Source organism: Schistocerca americana, chromosome 10, assembly GCF_021461395.2.
Source record: "Schistocerca americana isolate TAMUIC-IGC-003095 chromosome 10, iqSchAmer2.1, whole genome shotgun sequence".
Classification (NCBI taxonomy): domain Eukaryota; kingdom Metazoa; phylum Arthropoda; class Insecta; order Orthoptera; family Acrididae; genus Schistocerca; species Schistocerca americana.
The window spans coordinates 163591409-163618721 of NC_060128.1; the positions used below are offsets into that span (position 1 = coordinate 163591409).

General features: G+C 44.4%; 1 protein-coding gene across 1 annotated transcript in view; it reads left to right on the forward strand.

Annotated features, from left to right (window-relative positions):
* The window catches only part of LOC124552498 (chaoptin), a 231614-nt gene extending 204678 nt beyond the window's left edge, over window positions 1-26936 (forward strand). Inside the window, exons 17-19 of the mRNA XM_047126782.1 lie at window positions 5950-6185; window positions 17412-17668; window positions 25676-26936. Coding sequence (XP_046982738.1) covers window positions 5950-6185; window positions 17412-17664 — 489 coding nt within the window. The 3' untranslated portion in view covers window positions 17665-17668; window positions 25676-26936. The remainder of the gene's footprint in view (window positions 1-5949; window positions 6186-17411; window positions 17669-25675) is intronic.
* The last annotated feature ends 377 nt before the right edge of the window (window positions 26937-27313 follow it).

Genomic DNA, 27313 nt, shown 5'->3' on the forward strand with positions numbered 1-27313 from the left:
GTCACTAGTTGCAGGGCAAGGTAATTAGCTTTAATGCTACATAAAAACTAAAGTGTAACTCATATGACTCTGTTAATAGTACATTCAACAATAGAATAAAACATACATAAAAACAAAGAGGGAACTTAAGTCAGTGACTGTACCAAGGATTATCATTAAAATAGTTATCACTTCTGCATAGCATTACATGGCACATAACACTGCACTTCAAACTGAATCATCTCCACTCAGAAAAAATGGCAGATACTATAATTGTGTCCAAGATATTGTCTATTTTGCCAGATGAATTCACACATTTTTCTCAGGATGGGACTCCACACTGAGTAGTGAAGAGAATATTGAAAATCTAATTGCAAAGTTTGAATGTGACAATACCAGTGAAGGAAAGTTGCTACTCACCATATAGTGGAGATGCTGAGTCAAGATATGCACAACAAAAAGATTCACACAATTAAAGTTTTCGGCCATTAAGGCCTTTGACAGCAGTAGACACACATACACACACACACACACACACACACACACACACACACACAAATGCAACTTGCACGCACACATCTGCAGTCTCAGAGAGCTGAGACCACACTGTGAAAAGCAGCATCAGGGTGGAGTGGCGACTGGGTGGGGATAGTATGGTGGGAGTGGTGGACATTCAAGTGTTGCAGTTTAGACAGAGGGCAGGAGAGAAGGTGCGGAGGGGGGAGGGTGTAAGTAGCGGAAAGGAGAGAAATAAAAGAAATTAAAAGACTGGGTGTGGCGGTGAAATGACGGCTGTGTAGTGCGGGAATGGGAACAGGGAGGGGGCTGGATGGGTGAGGACAGTGACTAACGCAGGTTGAGGCCAGGAGGATTATGGGAACGTAGGATGTATTGCAGGGAATGTTCCCACCTGTGCAATTCAGAAAAGCTGGAGTTAGTGGGAACCAGCTTTTCTGAATTGCACAGGTGGGAACATTCCCTGCAATACATCCTACGTTCCCATAACCCTCATGGCCTCAACCTTTGTTAGTCACTGTTACATACTACTAAACGTTTAGGCACATGCTTCTGGACGACAGTACACAGCACAAACAATATCGGAGTTTTGGTTGATGCTGTGTCGATATACAATGTTTGGTCCCGATCCGAATGACTGACATCTGGAGGTTGGTGTAAGTTTTACAGAAGTCACAAAGTTTTACAGAAGCTCAAAATTTAGAGCGAACTTCAGTGCGAAATGCTTTTAATAGTTTTCACAATGAAACTCTGTCTCGAAACCTGTTAAAAAAGCCGAAGATATTCTGGTCGTATGTAAAGTACAGTAGCGGCAAGACGCAGTCAATACCTTCACTGCACGATTACAGTGAAGATGTGACCGTTTTCTGAAATTCCTGTGAAGAAAATGAAGTAAATATTTCAGAATTCGAACCAAGAACAAGTGTCAACATGAATAATTCAGATTCAGATATCCTTGATGTTATGAAAAGGCTTAAAACAGTAAAGGTAGGATCTCTGGTCCAGATTGTACACCAGTCACGTTCCTTCCAGAGTACACTGATACAACTGCTTCATACTTAGCAATCAGTACAACCACTAGCTCGTAGAAAGATCCGTACCCAAAGACTGGAATGCTGCACAAGTCACACCAACACCCAAGAAGGGAAACATGGTTAATCCGTTAAGTTACAGACCCATATCACTAACAGAGATTTGTAGTAGGATTTTGGAACATACAATGTGTTCGAACATTATGAATTATCTCGAAGAAAACCATTTATGGACAAACAGCCAATTCCTTTTATTGGGGGATTTTTGGGAAAGTGTAGCTGATCTGTAAAGCCGACGTCTTGTAGAACGCAAGTGTGGTCCATTCTTGAATACTGCTCGTGTGTTTGAAACCCCCGTCAAGTCAAATTAAAGGAAGACGCACTGTTGGCAACTTCTTCTTTGACTTTGTGGTAAAGCGGAAGAGAGGTAGGGGTACAAAGTTCCTGGCCACCAGTCCTTGTGCCAATGTCCTGGATTCAATTCCGAACTTCTCTGTAGTGTTTTGTCAAGTGTGGGCGTGTGACGCTATCGATGGTGATCTGTCCTTCGGATTAGGACGTTAACTTCACCAATATTCTTACACTCATGGCTGGTGTACTTGCCATCTTTACCACACCTTATTTTTGATACTTTCAGATTGAACTGATTTTCACTTTCTAATGCATATTTTCTTAAGAATCTTGCAGCATCTGAGTTGTGTCTTAACAGACAGCTCACACAAAAAATGAGTGATATCATCTAATATTGTCATGTCCATTAAATATTGGTGTCTCTATCTTTCCATAGAGATTAGTGTGTATTATTTCAGGTATCTTGCTCTTCCTATTCTCACAGCGGAAAATGACTTTGTCGTTTGCTTAGCTCTCACACAAGTTTCACACAATTTTTCTGCTAATAGGATATCCGTTCCACATTTTCTTGAGCTTTGGTGCCTGGCTGACCTAGCTTCTTCTGCCATTCTTGTTCTTACTGTGTTAGTAGTGACTGCAGTTCTTAAAATAATAATTTTCTTCTTTTTTGTTTGTCCTTTTGATTGAAGGACTTGAAGCATATCAATTTTGTTTCTTAATTCCGTTTTTATTTTAAAAGTAGCACGGGAAAAGCATAGATGTCGTGCAGAACCCTCGTGGGGTAGGTTGCATAACGTTAGATTATCGTACAAAGGGTCACGAAGTCGAGATCTGGTCATGTCGGTTGCTGTACTGTAGTACGCGTGGAACTATTACACGAGGCAAAATGTTCCTGAAATGTAAAAGGACTTTTCGAAGTTTATAGCAATATTTGTTTTGGTAGTCCCTTTCGCTTCGTTTATCTGGAAAGTAGCAAACCTATAGAGTACATTTGCAATTTCGCAGGATAAACGTGAATAAAAGAATAAAGGTACCATTGCTTTACACGTGCGGAAATATTAGTAGTGATAATAATAACAATTATAAGAATATTTATAGTGATAATAGTAAGAAGTGTGGTAATCATAAGAAGATGATGAATTATTATTGGTACTAGTAATACTTCTACACGTGTGATGCAATTGTTTGTTTATTCTTCTGTTCCGATTGTTTATCTGTATTCTGTGAAATTACAAATGTAGTCTATACGTTTCCCACTTTCAAATAAACGAAGCGAAAGCGGACTGGTAATCAAACATCGCTAGAAACTCCGAACACTCCTTTTACATGTCAGAAACATGCTGTCCCATGTAATAGTTTCACACATGTTACAGTACAAAAACTCTACTCACTTTCCCACGAGAGCTATACGCGACAGACGCTCGCAGTGACGGTTTTCCAGTGCTCCGTAAGCCAGGTGTAACACGTTGCTTGCCGTTTACACGACGTTCTGCTGCGCAACAGCACATAGCACAAACTGTACAGGAGTTTTGGTTGATGCTCTGTCGATATACAACGTTTCGTACCGATCTGACTGTGACATTTGAACCTTTGCGTGTTAGTGACCTATACGATACCCTATGTCTTGGCGACCTTTGGTGTACTACCTGATACAGTGAATTATTTTACACAGCTGCTTACCATTTACACCACGTGCTCCTGGACAACAGCACATAGCACAAACTATACGACGGTTTTGCTTGATACTCTGTCGATATACGAGGGTTGCCGAAAAAGTGATGCACCGCATATTTTTCTCAGCCGAAAATAACGCTACGAATGCGAAACGTTACGAATGTATTATTTGAAATCTCCTGAGTGAGCGCGCGAAGTTTCCATCACTTCCGACAGATAGCGTAGCTGCAGGACAGTTTCAAAATGGTGTCTGTGGGTGATGTGCGTCACTGAACTTCTCACTGCAGAAAAAGAAACAGTGGGAAATATTCACCAACGTTTGTGCAAAGTGTATGGAGCATCTGCTGTAGACAGAAGTACAGTTAGTCACTGTGGGCGGTGGGTGAGGTCATCAGAAGGCGGTTAGGCGGAGCTCCACGATTTGCAGCGGTCGGGGAGACCATCCACGGCTGTCACACCTGACATGTTGAAGCGAGCTGATGTCATTCGCATACATCACGACTCGGCAGTTGGCGCTGAACCCGTCAATCAGTAAAGGAAGTGTGGATGCAATTATCCGCAGTCTTGGATATTCAAAAGTGTGTGCATTTGTCTTGATTTCTTGCAACGTTTTGAAGCTGAGGGGTGGGGAGGAAGCTTTCTCGTCCCAGTTTATGATGACAGGTGATGATACCTGGGTTCACCGTTTTAAGCCCGAAACGAGACGAGAGTCGTTGGAATGTCATCATTCCTACTCCCCACAGAAGAAAAAATTGAAAGCAACTGGTTTCGCCGGTAAGGTCGTGATCAGCGTGTTCTGGGACTGTGAAGGTGTGATTCTCATTGACGTGATGCCAAGAGGCGGTACCATTAATTCAGAAGCATTTGTCAACACATTAACAAAACTCAAGATGCTCTTCCGACGACTTCAGTGCCATGGCAGCCCAGAAGGTGTTTTGCTGCAACACGATAACGCGCGGCCTCACACAAGTCTGACGACTGCTGAACACCTGGCAAAACAGGGTTGCACAGTGTTACTCCATCCACACTATGGCTCTGATCTAGCCCCCTCGGACTTCCACTTCACTTGTTTGGGCCGTTAAAGGATGCTATTTGTGGAAGACATTTTGAGGACGATGTGGAGGTGATTCACACAGTGAAGCACTGGTTCTGCCACGAGGACAAGGACTGGTACGGAGGAAGGCCATGGAACGGGATTGAGATTATGTGGAAAAACAGGGTGTGTTGATAAAACACCAATCTTTCGTGTTTGTAATTCTCATTTTGTACAATAAAGAAGAAAATAAATGTGGTGGATTACTTTCTGGGCAACCCTCGTACATCGTTTGGTTCAAAATGGTTCAAATGGCTCTGAGCACTATGGGACTTAACATCTGAGGTCATCACTCCCCTAGAACTTAGAACTGCCTAAACCTAAGGACAACACACACATCCATGCCCGAGGCAGGATTCGAACCTGCGAACGTAGCGGTCGCGCGGTTGCAGACTGAAGCGCCTAGAACCGCTCGGCCACACCGACATCGTTTGGTACCGATCTGACTCTGACACCTGAAAGTTTAAGTGTTAGTGACTTATATGATATATGTCTTGTCTTATGTGTCTTGGCAACCTTTAGTATACTACCTGATACAATGAATTATATTGCACGGTTGGTTACCGTTTATGTTGTGTTGGCAGAAGAGCCAACACCGTGTTAATAGTGGGGGCCGAAATGCACGCGTTTTAGCTCACGCAGGCTGGCGTGAGGAGGGAAGGACTCTACTGACGTGAGGTCTGGAACATGACAAGGAATTGGAATTCAGAAAGCGGACGTAATTAGTTTGATACTTAACTTTAATCCATTAATGATGAACGTCGCTCTTGACGGTACATGATTCACAGTATTATCTGTTCAGAATAGTAACTGAATATGGCGCCTTGCTAGGTCGTAGCAAATGACGTAGTTCAAGGCTATGCTAAACTGTCGTCTCGGCAAATGAGAGCGTATGTAGACAGTGAACCATCGCTAGCAAAGTCGGCTGTCCAGCTGGGGCGAGTGCTAGGGAGTCCCTCTAGACCTGCTGTGTGGTGGCTCTCGGTTTGCAATCACTGATAGTGGCGACACGCGGGTCCGACGTATACTAACGGAGCGCGGCTGATTTAAAGGCTACCACCTAGCAAGTGTGGTGTCTGGCGCTGACACCACAGTTTACACCACATTTTCCTGGACGACAGCACATAACACAAACTACAGGGGAGTTTTGGTTTATACTCAATCGATATACAACGTTTGGTACCGATCTGACTCTGTGACATTTGAACGCTTAGGTGTTAGTGACTTATACGATACCCTATATCTTGGCAACCTTTGGTGCACTACCCGATACTAAGAGCTGTATTACACGGCGTGTTTCCGCAGGGCGTGCGCAGCCCGCGGCTGCACTTCGGGCTGCACAACACGAGCGTGTCGGCGGTGCAGGCGGCCCTGTTCCAGCGCGCCACCTGGGTGCGCAACCTGACGCTGGACGTGCGCAACAACTCCCTGCGCTCGCTCTCCAACCCGAACCGCGCCGAGTTCCCCGGCGTGCCGCGCAAGATGTTCCTCAACGACCTGCGGCTGGCGCACAACCTGTGGGACTGCAACTGCCAGCTGGGGTGAGCTGCCGACTGCTGTCGTTCTTCTTCCTACACCCATACTTATGCCATACATCTACACGACTACTAAGAGTTGCACACTTAAGTTTCATCCGTTTGACGGCTCCGCATCGGCCATACTTCGCTGACTCACGGTCAGCTCTTATATCCCCTTGACCCAACTCCGTGTCGCTGTAGTTCACGCTTGACGGCAGTCCACGTCTTGTTGGACTGTCCCAATCCAGCCGCCCTGAGGCACTACTTTATGGTGTTACTTGACAGTGCTTCGACGGTTGACTTAGTTTTAAGTTTTATTACAGAGGGGGTATTTTATAGAAATTCTTCCAATCCATATGTGGCATACAGCAAACCAGTGCTTAACAGTATTGGTTAAAAACAATCTTGGTTGCAATTTTAGTTTTTTTATTTTTCAACGACGCATTTTGCCTTGAAACTTCCTGGCAGATTAAAAGTGTGTGCCGGACCGAGACTCGAACTCGGGACCTTGCCTTTCGCAGGTAAGTGCTCTACCAACTGAGCACGACACACGCCCCGTCCTCACAGCTTTACTTCTCCCAGTACCTCGCCTCCTACCTTCCAAACTTTATAGAAGCTCTCCTGCGAACCTTGCAGAACTAGCACTCCTGAAAGAAAGGATATTGCGGAGACATGGCTTAGCCACAGCCTGGGGGATGTTTCCAGGATGAGATTTTCACTCTGAAGCGGAGTGTGCGCTAATATGAAAGTTCCTGTCAGATTAAAACTGTGTGCCGGACCGAGACTCGAACTCGGGACCCGGTTCGAGTCTCGAGTCTCGGTCCGGCAAACAGTTTTAATCTGCCAGTTTCATATCAGCGCACACTCCGCTGCAGAGTGAAAATCTCATTCTGGCGATTCGCCTTATTTAGGCATCTTCAGGTTATCTTTTCTAGATGGACGTGAGAGGCACTAAGATCTGCATAACGCGTTCCCGTTCACAGGAGCGGATTTGGTGTCTCTCGCGTCCATCTAGAAAAGATAACCTGAAGATGCCTAAATAAGGCGAAACGCGTCATTGAAAAATAAAAAACTAAAATTGCAACCAAGACTGTTTTTAACCAATGCTGGAGTATTTTATCACTTAGTCTAAGGGTGGCTGTGTGGCCTCTCCCAGGCCTTCATCCTACCTCCTTGGGAGGTGTCCCGTGACTTCTGTCAATTCAGTGGTTATGCTACTTCAGACCAACAGTAATGACCTGTTAGCAACAGAAGTAAACATATTGAAGGTCGTACACTCAATTCAGGTGTAAACATATTGAAGGTCATACTCTCAGTTCAGCTCAATTCAGCATGTTACGCTCTTTAGTAATTTTCAAGAATGATTGCCAATCGGAGTCGCTGGGTCCAAACGATATATATCGAACGTGCGATCGTAAATCGATCATGCGATTCCGGTGGCGGGCGTTGAGATCAATTATTTGTGATCGTCATATTTATATGTTTCCCATTGTTCTCGTAGTAGTTCTAAATTACATACCTCCGCAAATTATTTGTGATTTGCTAGGGAAACCCAGGCGATTTATGTCGTTAGTAAGTGGAATGCCTGGTGTTCTTGATGTTTCTTCGGCGGATTCTCTCAAATGGAAAAATCTAATTCCATGTTTATCCAGCGTAGAAAATTGTTTGACTTTTTGTCGCAAATATGGAGTACTGCCGGACGAGGGAGAAAATGACTGTGTAGACTGTGGTGGTGCGAAGTGGGTAAAACTTCGTCAGAACAGTTTCGATGCCGAAATACCGTTACAATTTCTCTGCGGACAGTGCGGAAAACGTTCGATATATATCGTTTGGACCCCGCGACTTCGATAGGCAATCATTCTTGGAAGTACCCACTCTTTGAAGCAACTGTCGTTGCGTTGACCAAAAGACAAGAGTGGTAGTTTGTTCACGTATTTTCATTTGAAGTAGGTAAAGTGTTTGTTCAACAGATGCGAGCAGTAAGCGTATTTTCTAACTTAGATAACCGTACATCTTGCAGAAACGATTTAAGGCTCTTTTAATTCTTACACTAACTTCCCAATCCATTTCTTCGTTAATGGATTTTGTGGCTGATCATAAAAATCAGTCTTTGGTGAGCCGTCATTTACACAGTCACAATGTAATACGTAAATATCATTTTTATGTTGCCTTTACCCTCCTAGGGTATAGGATGGAGTTATGTCCTCTGGTGGGAAGATTTTCCGCGTGCTTTTGCCTAACACAAAGCAAGACATTTGGGATTCCTACTAAATCAAAAGATTAAAAACATAGCTCACTCATGACTCTACGAACTATCTGAATATGTGGTTTCAGGGATTTAAAAGCTCTGTCAACTACTTGGGAAATAGCAATGTTTCTTATAAAGCTGTGTGACAACTAACAATGTATGAAGGCGTGCTGGAAAGTAATACCTCCGAATTTATGCGAAAACTCATAAAGCTTTTTAAATAAAACAAACATTCTACATTTTTATTCTTCATGTGTACATATTTGTTTCCCAACATAGCCACCCTGATGATGAACACATTTCTCCCTGCGAGAGACCAATTTGCTGATACCGTCACTGTACAAAATGGTTCAAATGGCTCTGAGCACTATGGGACTCAACTGCTGAGGTCATTAGTCCCCTAGAACTTAGAACTAGTTAAACCTAACTAACCTAAGGACATCACACACATCCATGCCCGAGGCAGGATTCGAACCTGCGACCGTAGCGGTCTCGCGGTTCCAGACTGCAGCGCCAGAACCGCGCGGCCACTTCGGCCGGCGTCACTGTACAATATTTGACTTTGTTGACGTAGGCACAACCTCACCTCTGCTTGCACCGATCCAGTACTAGCAAAATGAAGTCCTGGAAGTTGTTCTTTAAATTTAGGAAACACTTTAGAATGGGACGGGGCCAATTCGGGACATCGATGTGGTGTGGCGTTGTCGTGCTGAAGGAGACGATGTTCCACGTGTGGACGAACTCTTCGAATTCGTGCTTTCAGTTTTCTGAGGGCTCGCAGTACATTGCAGAGATTATGTTGCTGCCTTTAGGCACGAATTACAAATGCACCTCTCACGGAGTATCCGAGAAGACCGTGAGCAATACTTCACCTGCTGATGGCATGGTTTTGAGCTATTCTAGCGTCGGTAATCCTTTGTGACAGAACTCCAATGCTGCTCTCTTGTTTTTGAGGCCAAAATGGTGAACCTAACTTTCATCACCTGTCGGAATGTTATTAAGGAAGCCAGCACCCTCACGCCCAATTCGAAAAAAAAGTTGACAAATGTCCAATCCTCTGGTTCATGTCCGGAGTGAGCATTCCAAGCAGCCACCGCTCACACGGTTTTCTGTACCGCAGTCGTGCAATGGTGGCCTGTACACAATCTAAATGATATGCCACTGAGCTATTGTAGTCCGCGTTTCCTCCATTGTGAGCACGAACAACCCAACATCACACGTTACTGATGTCATTACAGTCATCACCGTGCACAGCTTCTGTTCTTCTATGGATTTCAATAGGCAGCACGTTTTCTGCGGTTAGAAACTCTATTAGAGCGGGCTTTTCCTCAGGCACCGACATAGTTACGTTACACACCGCCATCTGCCACGCTATAAATCGGAGCCGTCTAGCGGCAGAAGTTTGCAACTTGTTTCAGCGAAGTGGGGAAGTCGACTGAGTAATATGCATGATACGTAATACCTCAACCGATATTGATAATAGGAAAAAACTTCGGAGGCATTACTTTTCAGCACATACTCGTACAACAAACAGGACAGAGTAGTTTTAGAAGAAAAAAAATACTTTCTCTAAAAAGTTCCATTGTAGTCGGGTAAAAATTAAGCTACTAATAGAAGATTAACAGCAACTATATAACAAAACTGAAGATGCAACAGCTTCTTAAGTAATAGGTTTCTAATTAATTTACTCGATTGAATTTTGATAGAAACAGAATAAATAGCATTAAACATTGTAGTGATAGTTTATTGTCGGTCTGTCTCTTTAGTTGTAGTTGATCCCGACTCACCATGAACCCACGAACTAAAGTATGTCAGTTTCTTCTATCCTCCACAATCCCTCAAAGACAAGTTCGAATCCATTATTTTTGTGATACCGCAAACCCGTCTCATCTTTTGTCGCCCTGTTCTCCTCGTGCCTTCGATCTTCCCTAGCATTAAAGTCTTTTCTAACGATTGCGTCGGCCGCTGGTGGCCGAGCGGTACTAGGCGCGTCAGTCTGGAACCGCGCGTCTACTACGGTCGCAGGTTCAAATCCTGCCTCGGGCATGGATGTGTGTGATGTCCTTAGGTTAGTTAGGTTTAAGTGGTTCTGAGTTCTAGGGGACTGATGACCTTAGATGTTAAGTCCCATAGTGCTCAGAGCCATTTGAACCATTTTGAACAATTGCGTCTTTTCTTGATGTACCCAAAGTAGGTCAGTTTTTGTTTCGGTATTGGACCTTCCAAAAGCAATCTGGTTTTATTTGCTGTAATACCGACGTGCTAATTCTCTTTCAAGTCCATGTAACTCTAAGGAGACTCCTCCAACACCGCAATTCAAAGGAGTTGCGACGTTCCCCTTATAGGACACATCATGAAGGAATTGTATGAACAGGACAGAAACCGGTGAATGTGATGTACATGCACAGCAAACAAATGATTAGAAACTAAGAAAAAAATTGGATTCTAAAGAAAGAGCTTCATAAATTGAGCAACTCATTATTGGGATGGTCTACCTCTGGCACAAATGCAGGTAGTTACTCGGCTTGGCATTCACTGATTGATAGAGTTTTTGAATGTACTCCTGAGGGAGATCGTGACAAATTCGTTCCAACTGGTGTGTTAGGTCGTCAAAATGCCGAACTGGTTGGTGGCCCTGCCCATAATGCTCCAAAGCATGCGACTACGAAGAAAATCAGTAGAAAGTCTCACTGTCTGCGGGCATTTTTTTTATCTTTCTGAAATGTGAGGGCAGGAAGGTTTGTCATGATTGGCAACAAAATGGAGCGTAAAAAGTCGATGACGCACCGATGTGCCAGACAATCACTCTTGGTTGTCGGCTGGTATTGTGGGCGACAGGATGGTATCCGATCACTATCCAGGTCGTCTGCAGAACATGTCTTTGGTGGTCATCAGGGCTCAGTTCGAGGTGGGGCTCATCACTGAAGACAATTCTACTCCAGTCAATGAGATTGCAGACTAAAGACGTGTCTGGAGATGCCGCAGGCAGCGGTTTGACACCAACCTGACTGCCCCCATAAGACCATGAGTGGTGGTCTGAGCGGCCATTTCTTTTCATAGCAGGACCCCTCTGGTTCTCGTCTGCTGCATCCTTGCAGTGCAGCGGTACGTCGACGATATTCTAAGACCTGGTTTGATGCCCTTCTTGGCAAGTCGTCGTAGGCTTACATTTCAGCAAGACAATGCCCGCCCGCAAAAGGCAAGACCTTCTGTTGCTTGTCTTCGTGCTTCCCAAACGCTGCCTCGGCTACCAAGCTCGCCTAATCTCTCCGCAACTGAGAACGTTTGGAGCATTATGGGCAGGTCACTCCAATCAGTTCCGGATTTTGACGATCTAACACACTAAATGGACGGAATTTGGCACGATATCCCTCCCGGATTTTTAAAAAATTCCCTGGTTTTTACCGGATGAAAATATTCACAATTCTTCCCAGATTCCCCGATCTTTCCGCGGCTTACATACCTGTTTCTGGATGTGCCTCATATATTGAAGTCTGTATAATGTGAATACCTGCAGAAGTTAAGAGGATCTTGACGTAATGAATTGCTACACTGAAGAGTCAAGGGAACTGGTACACGTGCCTAATATCGTGTAGGGCCTCCGCGAGCACGGAGAAATGCCGCAACACGACGTGACATGGACTCGACTAATGTCTCAGGGCTGTCCATAAATCCGTAAGAGTACGAGGGATGCAGATCTCTTGTGAACTGCACGTTGCAAGGAATTCCAGATAAGATCGATAATCAAAATATCCACGGGTGTGCTGCCGGTCTATAGTGTCCAACGGGCACACCCGTGGATATTTTGACTATCAAATACGCCGGGAGAAACTCAAGAATCACATCAAGATCGATAATGTTCGTGTCTGGGGAGTTTGAAGGCCAGCAGAAGAGTGTTCTTGGAGCTACTCTGTAGCAATTCTGGATGTGTGGGGTGTCACATTGTCCTACTGGAATTACCCAAGTACGTTGGAATGCACAATGCACATGAATGGATGCAGGTGATCAGACAGGATACTTACGTACTTGTCACATGTCAGAGTCGTATCTAAACGTATTAGGAATCCTATATCAATGCAACTGCACACGCCCCACACCATTACAGAGCCTCCAGCAGCTTGAACAGTTCCCTGATGATATGCAGGGTCCATGGATTCATGAGGTTGTCTCCGTATCCGTAAGTGTCAATTCGCTCGATATAATTTGAAACGAGACTTGTTCGATCAGGCAACATGTTTCCAGTTATTGACAGTCCAATGTCGGTGTTGACGGGCCCAGGGTCAAGGCGTAAAGCTTCGTGTCCTGCAGTCATCAAGGGTACACGAGTGAGTCTTCGGCTCGGAAAGCTCTGGATGATGTTTCATTGAATAGCCTAGCATTAAAATCTGCAGCAGTTGGGGTTGAACGATTCTCTTCAGTCGTCGTTGGTCCCGTTCTTGCAGGATCTTTTTCTGGCCGCAACGATGTTTTACCGGTATCCTGAAATTCAAGGTACACTCGTGAAATGATCATACAGGAAAATCCCCCTTCATCGGTACCTCGGAGATGCTGTGTCCCATCGCTCGTGCGTCGACTATAACACTACGTTCAAGCTGACTTAAATCTTGATAACCTGCCATTGCAGCAGCAGTAACCGATCTAACAACTGCGCCATATTGTCTTATACAGGATGAGTCATAAATGAGGAAAAATGTGTCGAGGAATGCATGCTGCTATGCGTAAGACGTGACGCGCCGTTGTTAATTTCGTTCTCTTCGGTGTATTGTGTACGTAAAACAGAAACACCCGTTAACCATTGAACGAGATAGCGAGGAGCCTCACGACCACGACATGTCGTTCACCCATAGATACAACACATGACACACCAATGAGCTGATGTGTATCTGCCAGCGTTTGAAAGATGCGAGAAAGAACAAATCCCATCGTAATGTGTGTGAAATTGTATCAGAACTTGTGAATCACACGTTGCCGGCGGTAACGGAGTGTACAGTCCAGTGTTAGGGAATGTGTATCCCGTGAGCGGAAAGATTGGTCAACGGCGGCGTGCATGACGTGTTTACAACACCTCTGCGTTGCTCAATCTGCCCGATACTCGCCGTGTCGACAGCTGCTAACGGCCGCCTGGCAGTGTTACTACAGTACCACAGCGAGTTTCACAAACGAGGAATACGCCGACATCCACCTCACCTACGGGCTTGTAGATGGAAGAGCTGACGTTACAAGGCAACTGTATCCAATGGTTCCAATGACTCTGAGCACTATGGGACTAAACATCGGAGGTCATGAGTCCGCTAGAACTTAGAAATACTTAATTCTAACTAACCTAAGGACTTCACACACCTCAATGCCCGAGGCAGGATTCGAACCTGCTGTGGTAGCGGTCGCGCGGTTTCAGACTGCAGCGCCTAGAACCGCTCGGCCACACCGGCGCAACTGAATCACGAGAGGTTTCCTAGCCGGCGCCTTCCATCCGCAAAAAGTTTTACTCTGTGGACAGGCACTTGAGGGAGTGTGGTGCATGTGTAGCACCTCCAGGATTTAGTGGTCGATGCCGACCGTCGGCGTACAGTACGGATGACGAAGAAAAACTATTACAAATTGTTGCGGTGGACCGAAAAATATGCAGCAGGTCCCTCGCCACTGCGGTCGGAATGTCACAATCTACTGTTATGCGAGTACTCCATAGGAACCATTACCATCCCTTTCGCATGCAGAAGGTACAGGCAGTATTGCCGGAAAACTACCAGAGGAAGATGGACTTCTACAACTTTATCCTACGGCGTCAGACCCACGACCAGCATTTTTCACGAACAATACTGTTCACCGACGAAGCCTTTTTCACAAAGGAGGGTATAGTGAATTCGCATAATTGGCGCGAGTGGGAGGAAGAAAACCCCCACAGCACAGTGATACGAGGGTACCAACAATGACGTGGTGTCAATATCTGGTGTGGCATTATTGGTCACCATCTCATAGGGCCACATGTGCTGCCACAAAGGCTTACAGGAGAGTGGTATCTGCGTTTCCTAGATGCTACACTACCGGAATTTTTGGAAGACGTTAGTTTGGCCTCTCGTATGAACATGCCTGATGGTGCCCCCGCTCACTTCAGTGGCACAGTGAGACGCCACCTGGATAATGCCGTCCCTTCGAAATGGATCGGTCGTGGAGGCCCTGTAGCATGGCCAGCAAGATCGCCAGACCTCAATCCACTGATATCTTTTTATGGGGCCATCTGAAATGTGTGATTTATGAAGGAGAGGTTGTCGATGTCAACACCCTTCAGCGCAGAATACAACATGCCTGTGATACTACGCAAAGAGATACAGACATCTTGGATCGTGTTCAGCAGTCCTTCCTGCGAACAGTTCAACTTTGCCACACACATCGCGGCCGTCATTTCGAGCAGTACTTGTAAACCGCCACTGCAGCTTCTGGTCGTGTGTTTCTGTGTTAGTTTAGATTTCTACAGCTGTATTGTATTCGTCTATATTAGCTGCCACATACTTGTGTAGTTGTATTTTGTGCTCTGCATCTATGCACTCGTTTCTTAAAACTAAGTCTGGGACACAAAAACCAAACTATAAAACATGCCAGCACAGAAGTGCAGACGCTCCTCACGTCCCTTCTCCTATACCAACTAGCCAAGACACATAATGCTGGCCAGCGTGACCGGTACGAGAGAGATGTGGGCGCTGTCATTGCTCGCGGTCTCACGCAGACTGTCGCCTGACGCCGCATGCCTCGCCTTCTCGTGAGTGGCTAGACTACCTGCAACACTTGCGTGTTGTGCCCTGTTGCCGATCTGTCCCCTTGGCCAATGTCGACGCACAGAACACCCAGAAGTCAATATTTCCAGATTTTTACTATTCAATTGCATTGTCATTTATTCACATAGATAGATGCGGAAAACGAATTCATGTTCGTAGCTCAGTGTGTGACAATTTACACGGCAAATTTTTCCTCATTTATGACTCACCCTGTATAGGCGTAGCGGACCGTAGCACCGTATTCTGCCTATTTACATCATCATCATCATCATCATCATTTAAGACTGATTATGCCTTTCAGCGTTCAGTCTGGAGCATAGCCCCCTTATACAGTTCCTCCATGATCCCCTATTCAGTGCTAACATTGGTGCCTCTTCTGATGTTAAACCTATTACTTCAAAATCATTCTTAACCGAATCCAGGTACCTTCTCCTCGGTCTGCCCTGACTCCTCCTACCCTCTACTGCTGAATCCATGAGTCTCTTGGGTAACCTTGCTTCTCCCATGCGTGTAACATGACCCCACCATCTAAGCCTGTTCGCCCTGACTGCTACATCTATAGACTTCATTCCCAGTTTTTCTTTGATTTCCTCATTGTGGACACCCTCCTGCCATTGTTCCCATCTACTAGTACCTGCAATCATCCTAGCTACTTTCATATCCGTAACCTCAACCTTGTTGATAAGGTAACCTGAATCCACCCAGCTTTCGCTCCCATACAACAAAGTTGGTCGAAAGATCGAACGGTGCACAGATAACTTAGTCTTGGTACTGACTTCCTTCTTGCAGAAGAGAGTAGATCGTAGCTGAGCGCTCACTGCATTAGCTTTGCTACACCTCGCTTCCAGTTCTTTCACTATGTTGCCATTCTGTGAGAATATGCATCCTAAGTACTTGAAACCGTCCACCTGTTCTAACTTTGTTCCTCCTATTTGGCACTCAATCCGTTTATATTTCTTTCCCACTGACATTACTTTCGTTTTGGAGATGCTAATCTTCATACCATAGTCCTTACATTTCTGATCTAGCTCTGAAATATTACTTTGCAAACTTTCAATCGAATCTGCCATCACAACTAAGTCATCCGCATATGCGAGACTGCTTATTTTGTGTTCACATATCTTAATCTCACCCAGCCAGTCTATTGTTTTCAACATATGATCCATAAATAATATGAACAACAGTGGAGACAGGTTGCAGCCTTGTCTTACCCTGAAACTACTCTGAACCATAAACTCAATTTACCGTCAACTCTAACTGCTGCCTGACTATCCATGTAAAGACCTTTAATTGCTTGCAAAAGTTTGCCTCCTATTCCATAATCTTGTAGAACAGACAATAACTTCCTCCTAGGAACCCGGTCATATGCCTTTTCTAGATCTATAAAGCATAGATACAATTCCCTGTTCCACTCATAAGACTTCTCCATTATTTGCCGTAAGCTAAAGATCTGGTCCTGACAACCTCTAAGACGCCTAAACCCACACTGATTTTCATCCAATTGGTCCTCAACTAATACTCGCACTTTCCTTTCAACAACACCTGAGAAGATTTTACCCACAACGCTGATTAAAGAGATACCTCTGTAGTTGTTACAATCTTTTCTGTTTCCATGTTTAAAGATTGGTGTGATTACTGCTTTTCTCCAGTCTGATGGAACCTGTCCCGACTCCCAGGCCATTTCAATTATCCTGTGTAGCCATTTAAGACCTGACATTCCACTGTATTTGATGAGTTCCGACTTAATTTCATCCACCCCAGCCGCTTTATTGCACTGCAATCTATTGACCATTTTTTCCACTTCCTCAAATGTGATCCTATTTCCATCATCATTCCTATCCCATTCTACCTCGAAATCTGAAACATTACTGATCGTATTTTCACCTACATCGAGCAACTCTTCAAAATATTCCCTCCATCTGCCCAAGGCATCCACAGGATTCACCAGCAGTTTTCCTGACCTGTCCAAAATTCTTGTCATTTCCTTCTTACCTCCCTTTCGAAGACTGCTAATTACATTCCAGAATGGTTTTCCAGCAGCTTGACCCATAGTCTCCAACCTGTTTCCAAAGTCTTCCCACGATTTACTTATCTCTATAATTGAATACGCATGCGTACACCAATTTCTTTGACACTTCAGTGTATATGAACGTTCATCAGGTTGCAGGCCTTGATAGTATGCAAACTCTCGGAAGAGAAGGAGTTTGTGTAAGGTTATATGTTCTGTTGCAGATGGGTGGAAGTGTGGCAACGCAAGAGACACCAGTACCTGTGCGAGGACAAGTCTTCGCAGGAGACTGACTGCTACGGCACGTCGGATGACGTGAGGACGGCGACGTGCGCCAACCGCGGCAACGTATCCCTGGCGGACGTCCTCAAGACCGACATCGAGTGCGGCTGGGGGTCTGCCGCTCCCAACGCTCCACAGGCCCCAGCTGTCGTGGCTGCCGTCATGGTCGCCGTGATGGCCAGTCTGCTGGGCTGAAATGGTGAATATGCGATTGCGGTTGACCACAGTCTGACGTAACAGTCGCGACCCTCCGCCTCGTTTTTGTTACCCACACCGACAGCAGCGCCCCAAGCGGCCAGCAAGCGACACTTCTGAATACGATACTGTATGACTGCGAATACTAACTTTTATTTTGATTTACCTGTTACCTTGTGGGTCTCGTGGTATAAATCAAGTTCCTACTAAGTACCTGCCCAGGCGTGTGTCCTAATAGCCGGAACTCATGAGGGGTCAGTTCTTTGGAGGACAGCTGGATAAGTGAGGTATTCAACAGAAGTTGCGCTGTACCGGTCCCTAGAACTGACAGCAGCTTTAACTCAAACAGCAACCCCGTCCCACAGTGAGTCCGACTTGTTACCGCCGCATGACGTCTTTGTAAGCTCTTGTCAGTATTTCCACCTAGTCTCTGTGCTGGCTACCTCTCTTTTAAAATAGGGGGTGTGTGTAGCGCCATAAAAACCAACAATAACTAAAAACTGACGGCACGTTTGTCATTATTTAGTTTCCTAAGGACCGTGGCAGGGACGAAACCGTGCCTTACAGGATAGTTTATTTACGATTCTCTTGCAAGGACAGAAGAAACCAGTTCTACAATTGCTAAATCTGAGCCACAAAACGGCAAGAATCTTCAACACATCCGAAGCATAAGTAATTACATTTACACGAATATAAGAATGGGCGAATCGCTAGACTCCATAAAATACGAGGGTAATCCCAAAAGTAAGGTCTCCTATTTTTTTTATAGGTACAGAACTCTGTTTGTGTGGCAGTTGGTCGCACTGTTATGAAGAGTGCTTCACGCGCTGTGTGTAAACATGCGCACGCCGCGCTGAGGCTCTCCGTCTGGGCTTGGTAGCAGTTGAGAATTTAGCTTCCGTTGGATGTTACCGTCAAGTGCGAATTGCGCGCAGTTATTCGGTTTTTGAACGCAAAGGGCACTGCGCCGATTGAAATCCATCGCCAATTGACGGAAGTGTGTGGTGAGTCGTGCATGGATGTTAAAAATGTTCGTAAGTGGTGTAGAGAGTTTGCAGTTGAGTCAGACCGAAATTTATGACGAACAGCATGGCAGCGGCGAGCTGGTATTACAGGGGCATAGAAAAACTGCCACAGCGTCTACAAAAATGCATCGACAGAAATGGTGATTATGTCGAAAAATAGCTAAATGTTCAAGCTGTAAACTGATGTAAACCATTGTAGAAATAACAGGTCAGTGTACTTATAAAAAATAGGAGACCCTACTTTTGGGATTACCCTCGTATTTTTAAGTGTCAATGGAATTTGTTATGATATAACAACAGGTAACAATAGAAATATATGCTTGTCCCACATGAAATATGTCTTTATATTCTCTTGCTTTCAGTGGAATAAGCTGTAAGTATATACATATTCGAAAGTATTTATTCATTAACAAGTTGTGGCTTACGTCATTGAATCAGTGTGATTCGCCTGCTTTTGAATTTACTTCACTATAATTCATGTCTCTCAGTAATTTATTAACGCATGGAAGGCAAGAATAGAACATCCATTTCGTTAATTAACTAGAAAATATTAAAAACAAGCTTATCCTTAAGGCGCTTGTGAATGTCCGCTTTCTCACCGCTTGGAGCGTTAGTGTCGCCCCAGCTGTCAAAGGGTAACATCTTTCATACCAGAGAGTGTCGCGACTGTATATATTAGACTGTGATGTTAACTGGGGACATGGACCTCACCAGTGCAACACTATATTATTGGGTTGGGGTCGGGGGACGGGGGGGTGAGGGCTTAACAGACAGGCTGCAGATCACAAGGGGGTCTAAATGGGAGAATCGCTTGAAAAAAGTTGAAAAAAAGTACGACCTAAACCCACTTTTTGCAGAAATCTGGATCCCTCAGACCATATATTTCAATGGCACAATTTAGCTCTGGTCTAAAACGAATTTTGCGATCACTGAGTAGATAGTATTAAAATTTGTGGACATGTGTGTCTGATTGTAATGTATTACGTCCTAAACAACCACGATTTCTGATTGAACACTGCATCAAATTATATTCCGTTTGGTTTTATTGATACTACATTGTAGTGGCAAAACTAAGTAATATGAATGGGTGGTGTCTGTTATTTCGTACAAGTCCGAAAGAATAGACACATCGCAGAACCCGCAGCTGTGAAACGTTAAATACGTAAATTAAAGTGGGTCGTTGCTGTCAGCTGCAGCGGGACATTACGCGGAACATATATAATGTTTCACAGCTGCGGTTTTTCGTCGACCAGTGGATCCACCTTCTTTAGTGCGAATGCACAAATGCATTCGACCTACTACGGGAATCTCTGAGTTAACGCGAGTAAAATGGGCAGGGACAGTGGAAAGGTGGCACTCGATGAGAATGTGGATCGGACGTGAGGGGTGTCCGCGCAGTTGCGATAATGCTGTGTCCCAGATGGCGCAGATGTTAAAGCACGTGCTAATAAGTAGGAAATTCAGGGTTCGAATCCCGGTCCGGTACACATATTCAAACGCCGCCACTGATTGCGCGTAATATCCCGCGACAGCTGACAGCAGTGATCCACTTTACTTTACGTATAAAACTGAGTAGTTTGGAATAAATCTTTTATCGTCTATAAAAAATAAAAATAAATTGCCGAATGCATGGAAAATCATCACTTGAGAATGGCTCGAAGGATTGGACTGTTTTCTTTTTTCGTAATTGTCAGAACAAGATTTGTATGAAATAAAATTTTTGGAAAATCCACCAGAAAAGTCCGAAATTTGAACGGTATTTTTGTATGAAAACCTCAGTGAAAGATATGTGACGGTCGGTTTGACAGTTCTGCTGTCACATGTTTTCGTAACAAAAAACCAGTAACGTTCAATTTGACAATCGTGCTGTTACATGTTTTCATAAAAAAAGTGACTTTCAGTTTGACAGTTCTGCTGTCACATGTTTTCATAAAAAAAATGTGACGTTCATTTTGACAGTTCTGCTGTCACACGTTTCATTGCGAAATAAATAAATAAAATAGAAAGCAGCATTTCAGTGTGTTATCGGTGGTGGTCATATACTTGGTGTGATGCAAAGATCGAATTGATGTCAGTTCGTCGTAATTTTGTGTGTTGCAAACATTGAGTTGATTTCAGCTCACGGTTTATTTCTTTGGAAAGAATCCCGCAAATGAGGCGTGGAATATGGTTCGGCGTACGCGCTACGCAGGCCAACTACATGACCGCCGAGTGTGAGAGCGTAGTCAGCGTTTCGAGGCAAATAGAATCAGACTTTCTCACGTGCGATCCACTGCGGCTCCAGAAAAACGGATACAGACTAGTTTGACTCGCTCAGTTGAAGCTTACGCATAAAATAATTCGGAACGTCAGAAAAACAGATAGCCAAACCTCACAATTCGAACTGAACGTTTGGCGTTAAGACACGATCCAACAGTCGATTACGCTGCGGATGTACTGGTCGGCTTCGAGACAATGAACAATGTATGTCAACATTGCAGTGTCCTCCTGAGGGCTAAATTCTGTGCGAGTGGCGCGTTAGGTGTTCAAAATCCGGATCTGGTTTAGGGCACTGCACATGAAGTTCCAAACGTTCTCAATTGGGGAGAGATCAGGCATCCTTGCTGGCCAGGGCAGGGTTTGACAAGTACGAAGACAACCAGTAGAAACTCTCGCCGTGTGTGGGCGGGCATTATCTTGCTGAAATGTATGCTCAGGATGGCTTGCCACGAAGGGCAACAAAACAGGGCGTAGAATATCTTTTATGCACCGCTGTGCTGTAAAGGCACCTCGGATGACAACCGAAGGGGTGCTGGCACGCAAAGAGATGGCACCCTAGACCATCACTGTTGGTTTTCGAGTCATTTGGCGGACAACTGTCAGGTTGGTACACCGGCGCTGTCCGAGACACATCTTCACTGGTCGTTGCGGCTCAGTTCGAAGCGAGACTCACTACTGAAGTCAATTCTACTCCAGTCAATGAGATTCCTGTCTGGGGGTGCCTGTCGCCACTGCAAACGGTGGTATACAGAGGTCAGTGGTAAGACGTGAGTTTCTCCTGGCGTATATAACTTTTAAATAACTTCTGGGAATTCAGCCAGGTAACACTTTCAGCGATCGCTGATATTTCGGCGGGAGAACACCCCGCCATTTTCAAGGCAAACTGCAACGGACAGGCGACGTATATGCAAGTTTAAAACTTCGGTTCTCGGACTGAAGCAGGAAAGATTACACATACACTGAACACTAGTACCACTAAAGATGACCAAAGTCAGAGCTATCGATAGTGAGACTACGAATTCGCAGGTGAGGTAGCATTGACTCTGTCTCTCTGTTTTTTGACAAGGGAGAGAGCCGGATTCCAAACAAAAACCTCCATCCCTGTTAACGAGGTTGCTCGCTAATTTAATCTCAACTGCCTCCTTAATAACACTGTCCCAATAGCTGGACGTGCATGCCAATATCTAGGTGTTATTATATAACATGGGGTGACCAGTATCCAAGCAATGTTCGGCAATAGCAGATCTACTTGGCTACTGTAATCGTGTGTGCCGTTTATGCTCAGTACATCTGTCCTCCACGGTCCTGATAGTTTGACCAATATATGCCATGCCGCAGCTACACCTACCTTACGCAGACCAAGCTCATCTTTGGTGGCACTTGCGTTATGTGTGTGTGTTAGCTTCCCTGCTTCTGTCCGTTGCAGTTTGCCTTTAAAATGGCGGTGTGTTCTCCCGCGGAAATATCGGCGGCCGCTGAAAGTGTTACCTGGCTGAATTCCCGGAAGTTATTTGAAAGAGGTCAGTGGTATTCCGCACAAGGGGGCCTCCATTCTGTGAGCCGCCTACAAATGGCCTGGTGGTCACTGAAGCGCAAGTTGCACGTCACGTCGAGGATAATGACTAATCCGGGGCTCTGAGTGCCTCGGGAGTGATTGCTCAGCACTCTCATTCTGCCGCCGGTCTAGGTCGGGTGCTTCCTTGTTGACTCTGTGTTCGTCCATGGTTCATCCATTTCTGCCAACATCGTCGAGTTGTGGCATCGCACCTTTTCAAATGTCGAATGATCCGCCGATTACTCCATCCGGTGTCTTCGAGTCCAGCTATATGGATCTCTCCAATGCTAACTGCCACGTATACTGTTCACACGCCTGTCTGCGAGGCACAGTTACTGCCCAGCTGAGTACATGGAATGATATTCGTAAGGACTTTATGCCCTGTTTACTACCACCGCCAGCCGCGCGATGAAACTGCGCTGCAGCATTACACATTCGTCCCCTGACCGCCAAAGTATGCAATTTTGCCTTTTCTGTAGATACCTGTGTGAACATCGCTGTGGACCAATTTTCGTAACTCCTTCGTGGTTCGTCGCTTTTTTTTCCCTTGCAGTGCAGTTTGTACCTACATTCAAGCGTGAGGCAGCTCACTGTTTTCAACATCTCCGTGATGGTCACACAACCTATGACCACTCATGCTACCCCTGTTTGATGACATTTAATATCAACTCTGTCCTACTTTGTATGGGTCCGACACACATTAGCAATATTCTAAGATTGGTTGCACGAGTCTTTTGTAAGCAATTTACCCTGTATCTATCTGCGTTTCCTTTGTATTCTACAAATAAACTGAATTCTGCCACCTGCTATACCTATAAATTAGCCTATGTGACTCTTTCGTTCCATATCCCTACAAATTCTTACACCCAAGTGTTTGTCGACAGATTCCAGTTGTGATTCACTGATATTTTAGTCAGCGGATACTACACTACTGGCCATTAAAATTGCTACACCACGAAGATGACGTGCTACAGATGCGAAATTTAACCGACTGGAAGAAGATGCTGTGATATGCAAATGATTAGCTTTTCAGGGCATTCACACAATGTTGGCGCCTTGTCCACAGCTCGTGGTCGTGCGGTAGCATTCTCGCTTCTCACGCCCGGGTTCCCGGGTTCGATTCCCGGCGGGGTCTGGGATTTTTCTCTGCCTCGTGATGACTGGGTGTTGTGTGATGTCCTTAGGTTAGTTAGGTTTAAGTAGTTCTAAGTTACAGGGGACTGATGACCATAGACGTTAAGTCCCATAGTGCTCAGAGCCATTTGAAATGTTGGCGCCGGTGGCGACACCTACAACGTGCTGAGATGAAAGTTTCCAACCGATTTCTCATACACAAACAGCAGTTGACCAGCGTTGCCTGGTAAAACATTGTTGTGATGCCTCGTGTAAGGAGGAGAAATGCGTACCATCACGTTTCCGACTTTGATAATGGTCGGATTGTAGCCTATCGCAATTGCGGTTTATCGTATCGCGACATTGCTGCTCGCGTTGGTCGAGATCCAATGACTGTTAGCAGAATATGGAATCGGTGCGTTCAGGAGGGTAATACAGAACGCCGTGCTGGATCCCAACACCCTCGTATCACTAGTAGTCGAGATGACAGGCATCTTATCCGCATGGCTGTAACGGATCGTGCAGCCACGTCTCGATCCCTGAGTCAACAGATGGGGACGTTCTCAAGACAATAACCATCTGCACGAACAGTTCGACGACGTTTACAGCAGCGTGGACTATCAGCTCGGAGACCATGGCAGCAATTACCCTTGACGCTATATCACAGACAGGAGCGCCTGCGATGGTGTACTCAACGACGAACCTGGGTGCACGAATGGCAAAACATTTTTTCGCATGAATCCAGGTTCTGTTTACAGCATCATGATGGTGGCATCCGTGTTTGGCGACATCGCAGTGAACGCACATTGGAAGGGTGTATTCGTCATCGCCATACTGGCGTATCACCCGGCGTGTTGGTATGGGGTGCCATTGGTTACATGTCTCGGACACCTCTTGTTCGCATTGACGGCACAGTGGACGTTACATTTCAGATGTTTTACGACCCGTGGCTCTACCCTTCATTCGATCCCTGCGAAACCCTAGTTTTCAGCAGGATAATGCACGACCGCATGTTGGAGGTCCCGTACGGGCCTTTCTGTATACAGAAAATGTTCGACTGCTGCCCTGGCCAGCACATTCTCCAGATCTCGCACCAATTGAAAACGTCTGGTCAACGGTGGCCGAGCAACTGGCTCGTCACAATAAGCCAGTCACTACTCTTGATGAACTGTGGTATCGTGCTGAAGCTGCATGGGTAGCTGTACCTCTGCACACCATCCATGATCTGTTTGACTCAATGCCGAGGCGTATCAAGGCCGTTATTACGGCCAGAGGTGTTTGTTCTGGGTACTGATTTCTCAGGATCTATGCACCCAAATTGCGTGAAAATGTAATCACATGTTAGTTCTAGCATAATATGTTTGTGCAATGAATACCCGTTTATCATCTGCATTTCTTCTTGGTGTAGCAATTTTAATGGCTGGTAGTGTATGTTTTTACGGTATTTAAAGCGAACTGGCTATCTTTACCCACTTTGCAATCTTACCGAGATCTAACTGAATGTCTGTGCAACTTTTTACAGGCAGTACTTCATTATCATCTAATAAAAGTATGAGGTTAGTATTATTTGAAAGGGTATTAATGCGCAACATGAACACCGTGGGTTTCTACACATTTTCCTGGGACACATCTGAAGTTACTTCTACATCTCTTGACGGCTTCCATGCAAGACAACGTACTGGATTCTTTCTGTGAAGAAATCCTCAGTCTAGTAACAAATTTTGCTTCGTACCCCAATCATATTTCGATAATAAGTGCAGTTGTGATACCGAATCAAATGCATTCCGGAAGTCAAGAAATACTGCATATACCTGACTGTCTTGGCTTATGGTTTTCAAGAAGAGAGAAGAGCAAAGAGCGGAACTTAGGTTTCGCAATGCTCCTTGTAAAATTCAGTGAAATTTTTAAGAAAATTGATCATTCCGTTGCATTTTCCTGATGTGCAGCTCATTAGGGACACCTGAATCGTAAACCAATGTGTATATAGAAACTAAATATATACAAGTCAATCCATCCTGCTACATTATTCTGTAATGTGTCACTGATTTTTTCTTTACAGGTTCTGTACAGGTCAGACAGGCCATTTTGAATGATAAAGCCACTATCCTATTTCATTTGGCCTGTCAACACGGAAATGAAAAATATACGGAGACCTTTGTGCATGCAAGAATGTGGCAGAAATATCCACAGAGGTGACAGTGAAATCAATGCTGAAGACTACACAAGCTATACATGTGTACATAACATTGCTGTGCTTGTCCAATAAGCATCATAGCTTCTGTAGGAAAGCTACCACAGGTGTCGATCCTAATGCTTAACAGTTTCTAGCACTTGTGCGCTTCGCTGCTTACTTGCACTAGCTTGACTATTAATCTCATAAAATAATGTGAATATTGTTTGTATATCTCTTAGTATACCTCACGTGTCTGTAAAGGTACTATAAATGTACAGTTATACATATCTCCACAATGTATGTAGCTATTAGCATATTAGCATTTCAGCTGAAATTTATAAAGCTATCAAAAGTGTACATACGTTGTTACATCTTGTACATATCAGGCAAGATTATTTCTTAAACTTCACGTGTACACCACCTTCACATGCACACAAACTCCCATTATTTATTCAGTCTTTACCTTGCATTTTGATCTTCAGTTTTGTTATCAAATAGCTCTTTGTTTTCCTCTTTGCGAGGAAGGGGAAAAACTGTATTTACACATGTGAAATACTGAGAAGCTTTCTTTTGTCAAAGTACATAACAAATATAGTTTTAAAAAAGAGTAATATATTTGTTTCTAGTTTTAACAGCAATCATTGTTTTATAGTGTTAAGGAGGAAGTGGAGAAAGCACTAGCAATAAGAATAAGACAGTACACAGTTCTAAGTACAGGGTATTAAATAGGAGATGAAACCATCTTAACAGACTGATTACATATATATGTGTTATGTTACTCATTAGGAACTATAGTGTATGTGAATTTATATTGGCATTTGCACTGTTGCAATTGTTAACTTATATATGCTTTGCTGTCTTTCATGTAATAGTATAGCTTGAAACTTGTTTAGCATAATAGGCATTGTCAAAACTAAGGGGATGGAATGTGAGGAAGTGTCCATACATATGCATAAACACAAGAACAGCTGTATGTTTCGTCTTTTAAAGAAATATGAAGAAAATAACAAAAAAACAAATTGTTACCTCTGAGAACTTCCAACTGACAACCTACTGCCCTTTTGTTGCTGTAATAAGAGAAGTATTTATTTTATGAAGTTCCTTACAATAAGTCAATGGAAATGAATAAAGATACGTTTCGAATCTCCACAGTGTACAAAACATTATTTTTAATGTTACCTTTGTTATGATGTAAATCCCTCAATTGAGTTAGTACATTAATTTATGCAAGTGTATATAAAACACATAAGATCAACAATCAGACAGAAACCGTCCACTAAACAGTTATTATCTGGAATGATGCTGGATTCAGAATATGTAGTCGTAATCTTTCAGTGTAGATGTCACTTATGAAATCTTCTCTGGCTAGGTAACAATTACATCTTGGCATGATACTTCAGCTTCATTGTTTGTCATTTAATGCTATCAGGAAGCCTGTTGAAGCACACATAAAGGGTCATGGTAAAGAAACAGGTAAGTCTTCTTTTCGAAATTGAGTTATTACTACAGCTTGATTCAGACTGA